Consider the following 13,511-nt stretch of genomic DNA (forward strand, 5'->3'; position numbering starts at 1 on the left):
CAAATCTACAAGCAGAGACAGAGAGAAAGTATGTGTTGGTTAAAAGTTCTTAAACTTGCATTCACCTGAATAAAAGTGTGTGTGTGTGTGTTTGTGTCTGTCTGTCTGTCTGTCTGTCTCTCTCTCTCTCCCTCTCTCCCTCTCTTAAAAATCTTTGTTGATTCCTGGCACTGCCTGGACTAGTCCCTACAGTTTCCTTGGCAAGGTTTTGGAAATAGTTTGCCATTGCGTCTTTCCTAGGGCTGAGAGAAAGTGTCTGGCCCACGGTCCCCCAGCCGGCTTTGTGCCTAAGACAGGACTAGAACTTACAGTCTCCTGGTTTCTATCTTGGTGCCTTAAACCAGTGTTTCCCAACCTTCGCAACTTGAAGATGTCTGGACTTCAAGTCCCAGAATTCCCCAGCCAGCGAATGCTGGCTGGGGAATTCTGGGAGTTGAAGTCCAGACATCTTCAACTTGTCAAGGTTGAGAAACACTGCCTTAAACCACTACACCAGTCAGGCTGTGATGAATAAAAATCAAATAGCAATAATAAATGATTATTTAAATTGTAATTTTAATTTAATTATAATTGTGATTTATACATAATTAAACCCAACAGCTGATAAAAAAAAAGTCCTGTTCCTATTTGTCACTGTCTTTCTCCGTGTATTGTATTTTTACCTCCAGGTTTAGCCTCACAGTCCTGGGATTCCACTACTAACTAGGTACAACTTAAGAGCCCGGGAGGCTGAGGAGGTGCTGCCGCGCTTTCCCAATTAGCCCAAACCCACTGCCGTTTCACTCCAGCTCAAAAGTACGGCCGGCTTTGCCCGGAGGTTCCCTTCTCTTGGTGACCCAGCCCGGGTGGGAGTGAGGCCAGGGCCAAACCCCTTTGGGCTGTATGTAACTCGAGCGGCGAGGGGTTATTTTAAAATGAGGAACCGGAGAGGCTCGCGGAGCAGAGCAACTAGATTGTTGATGTTTCCGGGTATAGATAAACAAAGGGAGGAGGAGGATCTCGCAGACAGGCAGCGATAGCGAGATAAGGGAGCGAGCCGCGCTCGTCAAAGGTCACGTTGCACCGACCCGGGGAGAGGCTGCCTAGGCGTCCTGGGACCTGCCAGTCACACAAGCGGCCGGGGTGCATAATCGCCGAGAAGCCGGCGCGACCCCCGAGGCCGCCAGTTCCCTTGCCGGCCAAGCCAGCAGTCGATCGCCCGCAGCGCTCCCGTTGCAACAGGTGTCTGCGGGACTCGGGGGGGGGGGGGGGAGTCGGACGTTCCGGCCCCTTTGCAGCCCCGGGAGAGGAGGAGGAGGAGGCGGCGGCGCGCTGGTAGCCCTGCCGGGTCTCTTGCCCGTCGAGCCATGAGCGGCCTGGAGGAAGATCCCGAGTTTGACTTCGATTTCCTTTTCGAGTTTAACCAGAGCAGCGAGGCTGCCGGCGGCAAAGGTTGGTGGCGAGGCAGCGGCTGCACCGCCCTCGAGGGAGACGGGACGGGGAGCCGGCGCGCGGGGAGAGGGAGGGCGAGAGGAGCGTTTTATTTGCAGCGCGTTAAATATAGCGGTTCTTCTGGGACGGGAAAGAGCCGTCTCCACAATAGGCTGAGCCTGGGGACCGGAGGGAGGGAGCTTGAAGCGCCGCCCGTTGCTGGGCTTGAGGCATCGCTTCGCCTTCGACGCTCCCTTCCCTCCTCCGCCTCCTTCCAAGCCAGCGGAGCGCGGCCCTTGGGGAGTAGCTCGGGTTTGCGGGTGTTTCTCCTCACTACTTCCTAAAGGGCGAGCAGGAGCCGCCTCATCAAGGGCTTGGGGCAGAGTCGCGGCTGGAAGAGATGGGCTGGAAATGAAGCGGAAACCCCTTTGCCCTTGTGCTGGCTCCAACCGTGTTGTTCGGCTTTGCGGGTTCCCCTTTTTTTTAAAAAAAAAACAAAATCCCTTCCTCCACCGCAAAAAATACAATTCCACCATGTTACTGTTTTTCTCATTGAAGGGGAAACCGGCCGAAGTCTTGCCAACTTCACCCGGAGGAAACAAAACAAAACTAAAGACAGTTGTTCTCTGTTCCATCAAGGAACTTGCTAAAAAAAAATGACAAGAGGCAGGTTTCCTACTGAAGTGCAGTGTTTCTCAACCTTGGCAACTTGAAGATGTCTGGACTTCAACTCCCAGAATTCCCCAGCCAGCGAATGCTGGCTGGGGAATTCTGGGAGTTGAAGTCCGGACATCTTCAAGTTGCCAAGGTTGAGAAACACTGCTGAAGTGTATTTGTACTTGTTTTCCTCACAAGTGGACTTGCGAGGGGGGGGGGGGAGAGACTAAAAAAAGACTTTTACTGTTTCATTGGAGAACTTTTAGAAAGAGCCAGTCCTTCATGTCACTTGCTCCTGGCTGAAAATTGTTTTCTAAACTTCTAAAACTTCTGCTTGGGAACTTGTAAGGAAAAAAAAATGAGGTGGGGGGACGGGACAGCAAGCAAGGGGTAAGGTGGGTGGCAGGTTCCCCTGTAACAAACCCACCTAGGGTCTTGTGGATCAGCCTTGAGAGATCTGTAGGATAAAAGTGGTTAAAAGCATATGGTGTTCCTTGGACCTGTGGTCTAAGCCAGGGGGCTTGCCAAATTTGCAAAAGGAGACTAGTGGGTGGAAATCTCATGCAGGGTCCTGAGATGGAACAGGTTTTTATTCCTGCATTGGCTTTCAACAAGGGAAGAACTGCATTTCAGTGTTCATTATTTATTTATTTAAATTTGTTTGCGCCCCATCTCACAGCACAAGGCGACTCTAATATATAGATTATAAATATTCCATCAGATTGTCCGTTTAATCCAGGATGTGATGAAATCCAACTGGAGTATGAGAGTTACACAAATAATGTATGGTAATGTTGGTTTTACAGCCACATAAATGGAGGTGACCCTATATAAACTATGGTTTGAAGAGATTTCTTTTGGGAAGCTGCAATTCTGTGGTATGTAAACTAAATACCTGGATCCACCAAGCCTCCGGATTCCAATCCCCATTTTAGCCTTTGTATATTTCTAGTGGCTGTGCAGTGGCATTAGTGTAATTGGATACAGAAAAACAATCTTGAAAACTTTCCTGTTTATATAACATATGTATGTGTGTGTGTGTGTGTGTGTGTGTGTGTATGTATATATATATATATCCCAGTATGTTTCCTTCCTAACCCAGACTCCATCAGGCATTTAGATGATAGGTTGCACTGCACTCTGAGCATGAAATTTCCATATTACAATGCAGCTGACATAAAGAAGGTGTACAGTTGTATGGACCTAATTCATACAACTTGCAGATTCTCTGTTGTGAGTCAGAACCCCTAAGAGGCAAACTTGGAAATTCACTTTCGGAGGTTGTGGAATCACAAAATTGGAAAATGAATGATAATAACCTAATCAGTATATGTTTGGTGCAATCAGCCTGGAAAGTAATTGAAAAGTATACATAACTCTGAGAATGAAATAGATAATAGCTTGTTTTAGGGCTACTCTATTGTAAATGAAATAGAGAAGGAAGGGGGGGAGGAAGGAGGAAAGGAAGGAGAGAAGGGGAGAAGAAAGGAGGGAAGGAAGGAGGGAAGGAGAGAAGAAAGGAGGGAAGGTAGAAGGGAAGGAAGGAAGAGGAAGTAGGATTGTTGTAAGATAAGATGGGTTTATGGGATGGTAAGAAAGCAATTTCAAGTAAATTGTCAACTGTAGGGGAGAAAAATTGTTACAAATACATATTATTAATAACAGTTGTGAGATCATATAATTGTGAATGTATATATGAGAAATAAAAATTTAAAAAAAAGAAATAGATTTTTAGTCAGGTTCCCCATGTCTACTTTATAATTCATGTGTTCCAAATCCTCAAATATTAAGTGTGAATGGAGTTGTCTGTTCCAACTTTATCTACCAAGTACTGCTGCCTTCTACCAGCTGGGAAGGCATGGTGTAGAAAAGTGGAGATAATCCTAATTCCATTAGGTCACAGTTTTTTCCTTATTATCTTATTCCAACTATTTTAGTGCATTTTAAAAAAAAGGAAAGTCCACTTGTTATTACCCATAATAATACACGATTTTGAATAAAATATTATTTGACTAGGAATGGTCCTTTGAAATTTCTAGGCTGGCTCCACGGGCCGGATTTTAGCACCCCGCAGGCCGGATCTGGCCCGAAGGCCTTGAGTTTGACACCCCTCCTCTACCTTCTTTGATGGATATATCTTTCTTAACTATTTGTCCATTGTAACTACATTAAATTAGAGAAGACTCCATGCTGTTCATTCAAAAACTATTCTTGTGTTAACTCGTGTACAGTAGATTTAATATTTTCCTAGATTTTACATCATGAAGGTAAGCCTTCAGCAATGCAACCATTATCCAATAATGTTTATTTATGGGATATATACATGCTATCGACAGTACACTGACAATATTACTGTTGCTGTTACAAGAAATGTAATTTTAGACCTCTTCAGATATATATATCAATTTGCCCTAAACGTGTTTTTATCCATGTATGAGACTGCGTTGCAAATCATCTGTGTGAATCTCTTTCTCAGTCTTTTCCATGTCTTCTTTGAGGGAATGAATAAGGGTATCTACTTTCTCATAGGAAAGTAACATGTGTAGTGTATAAATCGAAGGTGGCAAAATGTGAGTCTGATCTGCTCCTGGAAACAATTTCAGGAGTTGGTAAGTGTGTGAAAAAGGTTGAAAGTGCTCTTTCCTTCCATGTATGAATTTTGCATCCATTTCTTCTCATAATGACTGACATTCTGTGTGGGTTTTTGGTTGAGGGTAATCTTTGAGTCATTTCCTGCTTTCTGTGCAGGTCAAAATATTCTGTGCAAACAGCGTATAAGCAATTAGGCGTCAATATTTTAGAATAGTACCTACAATAGGTTTAGCTGGAACGCCAAGCTGGAAAAAGGAAAAGCCTTGTTTTATTTGTGCTGCTCCACACCTGGATGTTAATGGACATCTTTTGGTAAATAATAGGCGTATAATAGGTGTTGAATGTACTAATGGTGTTTAGCATGAAAAAAAGAAAGAAAAGAAGGCCCAAACGTCATGGAGCTACTTCTGTAGCAGCTGGAGTAATATTGTATGTCCTTTATCAACATTGTCATTTAACTAGTAGAGGAACATTGGAGTTCAGTTGGGAATAGAGCCATGATCATTAACGAAGCTTTTCCGGATCTCAGTGTATATGTTAGGGGAGTGACATCGCCTGGAGCATTTGCTGGGGGGGGGGGGAGAGGAAGGAAGCAAACATTATATGTAGAGGAAATGAGAGGATGCCTGCATTGCCTTTTTATTTCAATCACTCAAGAATTCTTAAAAAGCAACTGAAGCCAACAGCATGTTAAAACTTGAGGCAGGGTTGATAACAAAAAATTGACACAAGAATAGTTGGAACAGTGGAAATGGCAGTATATATATATTGTTTGTAACAGATTCATAGCCACCACTTTTAGAAATACTTGGGATTGTTATCACTCTCATTCAGACGTCTGAAGAAATTGTGTAGATTCAAGCATACAGTATCACATGCACATGGAAAAGGAGGGATAAAACATGTCATTCCAATAGGTCCAAGAACTAGGCGTTGAGGAGTTGCTCAATAGAATAATGTACCTTATCACAAGGATCATGGAAAACTGTGTGTGCCTCAGAAAGAATAATAGCATGGCTCAGAGAAAAACTGAATTTTGAATTAATTTTGCCCCCCCCCCCTTTTTTTTTCTCATTCTCCTTTAATTGGTCGGCTATGTAGCGCAGCAGTACAGAATCTCACAACATAAATGTGTTTATTACCACGAAGGCGAGAGGACAATTCAACATGGGAAAGGAGGGTGAAATTAGATTATATGCTGTGTTGGAGCACAATTGCTTTCCACTTAGTTTAATAAATTAAAAACACACAATCATCTGAATTCAGTTCGGCAGGTAAAATTTAGCAAATGAAAAAAAAAAATATGAATCAGGAGAGTCAACATTCAGACCAGTATTTAGAAGCACTTCCCTCTCCTGTGTATTTTGTAAATTGGAGTCAATTTATTGTAGTAAATATCTCATTTAAAAATAAAGAAACATGGATGCAATTTTTGCTAGGTATGAAAAGATAGCAGAGCAGTAGCTTCCTTATGCTGTTTTGTTTGATTTAGAGTAGCAAAAGAATAAAAAGGGAGATAGTATTGAGTAATTTATTTATATGCCGCCCTTTTCCCTGGGGGGACTCAGGGCGGCTTACGACTCGAAAAGGGGGGGAAACAAACAATTAATACATAAGACAGTACATCATTAAAAGCACAACATTCATACTATTTGGGTGGGTTACAGTCTTTAACCCCAGGCCTGACGGGATAGCCAGATTTTAAGGGCTGTGCGGAAGGTCTGGAGGGTGGTGAGGGTACGAATCTCCACGGGAGATAGGGTTGGGATGGTTGTTTTATTCTATGGAATCTGTTAAACTTACCTGTGGAAATCTTTTCTTCTCACCAGTCGTAGACTATTCGCAGGATTGGCCACTTTTCGGGTGGTTTGAAGCCTGCTGCATTTTGAACCAACTATAACTTCCAGGTGGTAGCTATAGTTCCACGATTATTATTCATTTATTTATTTATTTAGCAGAGCACCCGTCTCTCAGTGAGCATGAAACCACTATATGGATCCACCCTATGGTTACCTTCCAGGTCACCTTAACAACCCAGGAGGGTCCAGGATCTAACAAACAAATAGCCAATCTAACAGAATTGAGAGCTTTGTCCTCTTCCTTGAGTGTAATAAAAACCAAACAAAGTTTCTAGATAGTATCACAAAAGTTCTGCAGGTAACTCACTTGAATTTTGCCTGTCAAAATCCAATTCCAAGTGAATCTTGAGAGATTTTGTTTACCAGATAGCATGAATAGCTCTTGCCACAGCCTTAGTGCTGTTCTTGCTGTCCTTAGTGCCACAACATAGGCTGTAAAATGGGCCTATGGCGCAGTGGTTAGAGTGCAGTACTGCAGCCACTTCAGCTGACTGCTAGCTGCAGTTCGGCGGTTCAAATCTCATCGGCTCAGGGTTGATTCAGCCTTCCATCCTTCCGAGGTGGGTAAAATGAGGACCCAGACTGTGGGGGCGATATGCTGACTCTGTAAACCGCTTAGAGGGGACTGAAAGCCCTATGAAGCGGTATATAAATCTAACTGCTATTGCTATTGCTATTGCTATGTTTATCAGTTGTAACAATGTAGTTAGAATATAGAGTCTGATGGGCACAATAAGAGTGGTGCATCTTTGGTGCCTATTGGGTGTTATATGGCAGTGATGGTGAACCTTTTCGGCACTGAGTGCCGAAAAGTGAGCATGTGCATGCTTTGCGCTTGTTTGGGACGTGATCCGGAAGAGGAGATGCCCAGGGGGAATGCGCGTGTTGGAAAATGCACTTCCGGTTTTCAGCAGGCACATGCACATCGGCCAGCTAGATTTCCAGTTACTGGTGCATGCGCACACAATGATCAGCTGGCCGACACGCATGCACTCGCTGGAAAACAGCTCTTCCAGTTTCTGGCACTGCCGCATGCACGAAGGCCAGCTGATCATCACGTGTGCATGCGCACCAGAAACCCAGAATAAGAATGGACGACACTGCACGTGCCAGTCAACATGGCTCTGCATGCCACTTCGGGCACACGTGCCATCATGGCTATATGGGGATCCTATGTGTAGAGGTAGGCCTGCAGACTTCTTCTGCATTATCATGGTACAGATCACAGAAGCCTACAAGGAATATACTTCATTACTTGTTATTACTATTTAGCCATTTTAGAGAGGGTAGCTTGGTTTACTTGTACCAAATTTATAACCAAAATATATCAGAATAAATCTATTGGTTTTTACGCTGATGCAGTTTTCTGTTCATACTGTTAAACCGTAACTTCTAAAAAGCTTGTTTGTAATGCTTCCTATATGTTACATAATTTATGATAGAGGAGGTTGAAGATGCCTTTGAATATTTTGAGGGTACCAAGAAAGGTTACTTGGATAATTTCCATTCTTTCTACTCAATTCAGAAGGAGTCTGCAAAGAGCAGCTTGTATCCTTGCTGTGAGGTGCAAGATGAATCTCTGCATTCTTTATCCCAGAAATGCTAAATAAAGTGCGCAATTTATTCACATGGACTTTCATGCAGTAACATCCAAAGATTCTGTAATAACAGCCCCCAAGACCCTTCATGTTTTGTTTATGTGGCTGAAAGAGAACAATTTATTATTTTATGTTGGAGAGTGATCATATTCACTGCATTAAGTTTATTTCTGTTTACGTTGGTAATAAATTAAGTGTACTGTATGTCCTGGCCCTTGGCCCTGGTCTGATTCTGCCACACCATTTAAAGGTTAAATACTCTGCTCAAAAATAACTTGATAGTCCTGTTATAAAGGATGCCATTGCAAATCCTGACTTTAAAAAAAGATCAATGGAGTCTAAGAACACAAGAGCTGGTTAACGGCGAAGCTTATTTGTTACTGTCTTTCTCTAGAAGTTCAAGGTATATATGTAGCCTTCCCTTCTCCAATTTCTTTTTTGAAATAATTATGTGAGGTAGGTGGGGCCAAAAGAAGGTGACTGGTCCCAAATCTTTAAATGAGTTTCCATGGTTGAGGGTGGACTTAAACCCAGAACCTAGAACTCTTTGGCCCTAATCTGTTCTTCAATGGCTAAACGACACTAGCTCTTGGCCATCTTTGAAATGCTTAAGATAGGCTTTGATTCCGGAGAAAACACTAGTATATTCATTATATCATGAAAGGACTTACTAATCAATTAATTTGTGTCTATGTGCAACATCTCATGTCTTTTCCTTTTCTTTTTTATCTTTTTGCAGAACATTATAACTATGCATCTTCAAATATAAATTCAACTTTGCCTCTAAATGTGGCACATTCTTCACTGCCAACTCCATGTCACGGGCTTCAAACGTCTATTCCAGTCATTCCAAATGTCTCATCAGCTAATCATCTTTCAGGTTATGGAGGGCATGCTGACAATAGCACTGCTGGATATTATTTGCCTCCAAGTGTCAGACCGAATGGAGTGCCAGCATTAGAAAGTCCTAGAATTGAAATAACCACCTACTTAGGACTTCATCAAAACAACAACCAGTTCTTCCATGAAGCTGAGGTTGATGAATCCACCCAAAACACCAAGAGATCGCCTTCTACTGCTACTTTGAATTTACCAAATATTGAGGCTTACAGGGACCCATCTTGTCTGAGCCCAGCCAGTAGCCTGTCTTCCAGAAGTTGCAATTCAGAAGCGTCCTCCTATGAATCAAATTATTCCTATCCGTATACTTCACCCCAGACATCTCCTTGGCAATCGCCATGTGTATCACCCAAGACCAATGAAACTGAGGAGAGGTATCAGCGAAGTTTAGTTCCCTGCACGCTCCTTAATTCACCCCGACATTCTCCTTCCACGTCTCCCAGAACAAGTATTACTGAAGAAAACTGGCTGAGCTCTCGCAACTCCAGACCATCCTCTCCCTGTAATAAGAGAAAATACAGTTTGAATGGCAGACAGACATCCTACTCTCCACATCACTCCCCAACCCCTTCTCCCCAGAATTCTCCAAGGGTTAGTGTGACTGATGAGACATGGTTGGGAAACACTAACCAATATACCAGTTCAGCCATTGTCGCCGCAATTAATGCCCTCACTACTGACAGCACAATAGATATGAATGATGGAATTCCTATCAAGTCTAGGAAAACTGCAGTAGATCATACTCCCTCCATGGCACTCAAGACTGAACCTAGTGGAGATGATCAGGGGACCATATCACCGATTACTGATTTATCACCAGAAGAGTTTCCTGGGTTCCAGCACATCAGGAAAGGAAGTTTCTGTGATCAGTATCTTTCAGTTCCCCAGTATCCCTATCAGTGGGCCAAATCAAAGCCTTTGTCGCCAACATCATACATGAGGTACAGTTTCTTTAGATGTAATCTTTAAAAGAAAAGTCTCTATTTTCTCTTTTGCTCTACCTCCTCCCAATAATGCCTTTGTTTTTAGTACTTCAAACACGGTAGTTATAGACAATCAGAATCATTTTTATAATGCTAACTTTTTGCTTTTGTTACATGGTATTTTAAGACTCATTTTCACTTTGGTTGGTAAAGGCAAATTCAAACCAGCTTCCCTAGTGTAAGGGTTCCAAATAGCATCCAAAATAGAATAAGAATCAGGGGCAAGAGGTCCCTCAAAATTCCAGTTTATTAAAAGAGCCATGTTGGCACATCTGGGAACACCCAGATCTGAAAGCTTCCAGGTTTTCCCACCCAGTTGAAAGTTCAAGATCCTGTCCCAACACCCACAAGTCTATCACATGGTCCAATCCTTCATTGCCACGAAGAAAGATTCCTTCCTTCCACCGCTGTCCAGGTGCAGGGACAAAAGTGACCTTGACTTTCGGAGAATGTTATTATGGCTACAGATCATCCAACTCTATATAATCACCCTTTCCCATTCTCCCACAGTAGAAAGTGTGGCAGGCCTGAAATCCAAAAGGCAAAAGATAGCTTCCAGGCCTGACACCTAGATTGTTAGATATACCTTAGTTTCCTATCTGGGTAGTATTTTTAAAAAAATCCCTAATCAAAACAGTTACTTTTACAAAATTGAAAATAGATGGTGAACGCTTGATTACATGGGGAATATACCACACAATGAAAAATAGAATTGCAGTAACACTGCAGGCTTACTTTTAGCTTTTTTTGTGATATTTGTTTTATTTACTATTATAGCAGAAAAAATGCAAATATTTCATTTCTGTTTTAATTGTTACTGATTTGTATGGCTTTTGTTTGTATTTGTCTTTTTATAGTATGTTGGACTGGTTTATAGAGGTGGGTGATCTTGTTTCAAAAACATCCTTGTCAGCCCTTAGTTAAAAATTCTTAGCCCCAGGTATACACATGTGAGGTTATTCATTTATTTAACATATGCAACCCATCTTACCTAGAGGTGATTCTAGACGGTTCCATCACAAATCCGCGAAGCCCTTATATGCGGAGACATAAGCGCGAAGACTAATTCGCGCCGTTCGAAGCGCTAAGGAAAAACGCGACCCTACCGCGATGACATAATCGCGAAGGGCAAATCCGCGCATTCCCAAGCACTCAGTACCCTAAACCTAACCCTAAACCTAACCCTAACCCTAAACCTAACCCTTAACCTAACCCTAAAACAAACCCCTAAACCTAATCCTAACCCTTACCTTGATTGAAATCGGCTTTCTGCCGCGGCGCCGTTTTAAAGCGCCCTTCTGTTGCCGCGCTGTGGTCGCGGCGGTGATGACGCGCGGTGATGACGTCGCGGCTTTAGCAACGCGCTTATGTCTCCGCAGATAAGGGCTTCGCGGTTTTGTCGTGCCACAATTCTAGACATCTTATAGGTAATAAACACCAATATAAACCATTGAAATAATAAGTTGTAGTATTAAACTTGATTTAAAATTGACAGAAATGGAGAGGAAGGGAACAAGATGCTCACAAGAAAGAGAAGAGATCTATTTAATTTATTTACTGTCTCCACCATGACATGCACCTGTTGGGGCCCCTGGGTGCAGATCTTACCTCGGGGAGGGGAAGAGGCATGATGCTCCAGTGGGAGCCACGGCAGACAAAAATAAACTATTCTCCTGGATCTTGCCAGCCAGAATTTCTTGACCGATGGGGCCTACAACATGCCCCTTCTGCTGGCACAGGTGAAGCGGGTTAATCCCATTGAGGTGAGACAGTCCCTCAGATAACCTGAACCCATGCCATGAAGGGCTTTAAAGGTACAAACCAATACCTTGAATTTGACTCGAAAGCAAACTTGCAACCAGCGCAGCTCATGAAACAGTGGTGTAACATGGACCTCAGGAACTATCTGCACAGCTGCATTCTGCACGAGCTGTAACTTCCGAATACTCTTTAAAGATAGCTCCATGTAGACCGTGTTGCAATAGTCCAAGAATGAGATGACCATGGCTTGATCGATTGAATGCAGGGAAAGGGCACAACTGATGCATAATACGAAATTGCACAAAGGCTCTCCTAGCCATGACTGCCCTCTGCCCTTAGAGCAAGAGTCACGAGTTCAGGAGAACCCCACAAGTTGCACACTGGTATGTCTGGGGTAGTACAACTCCCATCCATAACTAAAGATGTTAATGTCTCAGATTCCAAAGCTCCATGTATCTAAAGCCACAGGGCCTTACCAGGGTTCAGCAGAAGTCCGTTATCCCCTATCCAGATCCATTCAGCCTCCAAGCATTGCGAGAGGGCAGGGCTGGCACTGCTTGGGTCATTGGTGATTCTTTCAAAATGATTTTATTTTATTTGTTTATTTCCTAGCATGGGTTTTAAACATAGTCATTAAAATAAGATAGTTTTGGCCTGTAGTCCTACATTGAGTTGTCTACAGGGTGTGGTCAAAAGAATCAAGAAGATTATGATGGTATAGTTGAAGCTCGATCTTCCTTTTTATGTATATTGCCACTACCTGGACTTTTTTTCTTTTTAACCATACCCGTTGGGCACTTTTGCCCCACATTCAAATAATGCATAGCATAAAAGTACGGTAGGAAGAAATGAAAAGGGAAGGGATGAAAGAGCAAACGAGGCAGCAAGTTTTAAATATGAAAATAGTTCAAGGAGGGGAGGATCTGGATAAAATTAGCCTTTCTGCAGAGCTCTCAGAATCCTGCTTTCCATCTCCTGCAGTGTAATGTAAGCAATAATATAATAATAGAAAGATAACATGCAAAATAAAAGAAAAAAAATAAAACATAGACCTTAACATTATATTGCTCTGTATGTTGTTAGACTGTCTTGTCTTGGTGTTCTGTTTGTGTATATAATGGCCAACTCCCCAAAGTCATATTAAAATAACAATATGCATACACACAGCTGTAACTTCTACTCCATGAAGCTCATGTCTGATGTCTACTATTTCAGACATTGTTTTGCAATTTTGCAAGCAGGAAGGTTAGCAGCATTTTGAACTTTTTTGCATGTGATAATATGGGCCACTGGCCCTTTGTTGTATGCAAAGTTATCATGCTGTTCTATATTTTTGAAGATTAGTCAAGAGTCCAAATAGAGCAGTTACATGTTGTAAATTCTCTTGTATACTTGAGAGAAAAGAGTGGTAGAAATGTCTGAAAGTAAACAAAATTAATTGGGGCTTTTTCTGATACCCCCAGTGGTGAGACAGCTGCTTTCAATGCCCTAAAACGCTTTGGTCCCAAGGAAGGACTGTTGAAATACCCCTATCTTTTCTCCAGTAGCACTCAAAAAATTGGTGCTGGAGATTTGATTTTCTATAGAAAAACTGTGCAAGAGGAAAGATTAAGAAAACTTTCATTTTCTGTGACTCTGGCCTTTAGTATGAAGCTGTAACTTTTCAGCAATTGTCTTGCATAAATATGAATGGGTTACTGTGTGCTCAATTACCTTTATGTAGGACTGCCATATTCATCCACCCCTCTATT

General features: G+C 42.5%; 1 protein-coding gene across 4 annotated transcripts in view; it reads left to right on the forward strand.

The window, feature by feature from the left end:
• The window catches only part of NFATC1 (nuclear factor of activated T cells 1), a 133,586-nt gene that overhangs the window by 10,495 nt on the left and 109,580 nt on the right, over nucleotides 1-13,511 (forward strand). For 2 of the 4 annotated variants that reach the window (XM_087707343.1, XM_087707340.1), the window contains exons 1-2: nucleotides 1,267-1,431; nucleotides 8,856-9,957. In XM_087707343.1, the coding sequence (XP_087563469.1) occupies nucleotides 1,347-1,431; nucleotides 8,856-9,957 (1,187 nt within the window). In that variant the 5' untranslated portion in view covers nucleotides 1,267-1,346. Of the gene's footprint in view, nucleotides 1-1,266; nucleotides 1,432-8,855; nucleotides 9,958-13,511 lie in introns of those variants that run through there. The other 2 variants (XM_087707344.1, XM_087707341.1) reach the window with 2 other exon arrangements.

Source organism: Thamnophis sirtalis, unplaced genomic scaffold, assembly GCF_051295495.1.
Source record: "Thamnophis sirtalis isolate CommonGarterSnake01/CBP01778 unplaced genomic scaffold, rThaSir2_p1.2 scaffold_2, whole genome shotgun sequence".
NCBI lineage: Eukaryota > Metazoa > Chordata > Lepidosauria > Squamata > Natricidae > Thamnophis > Thamnophis sirtalis.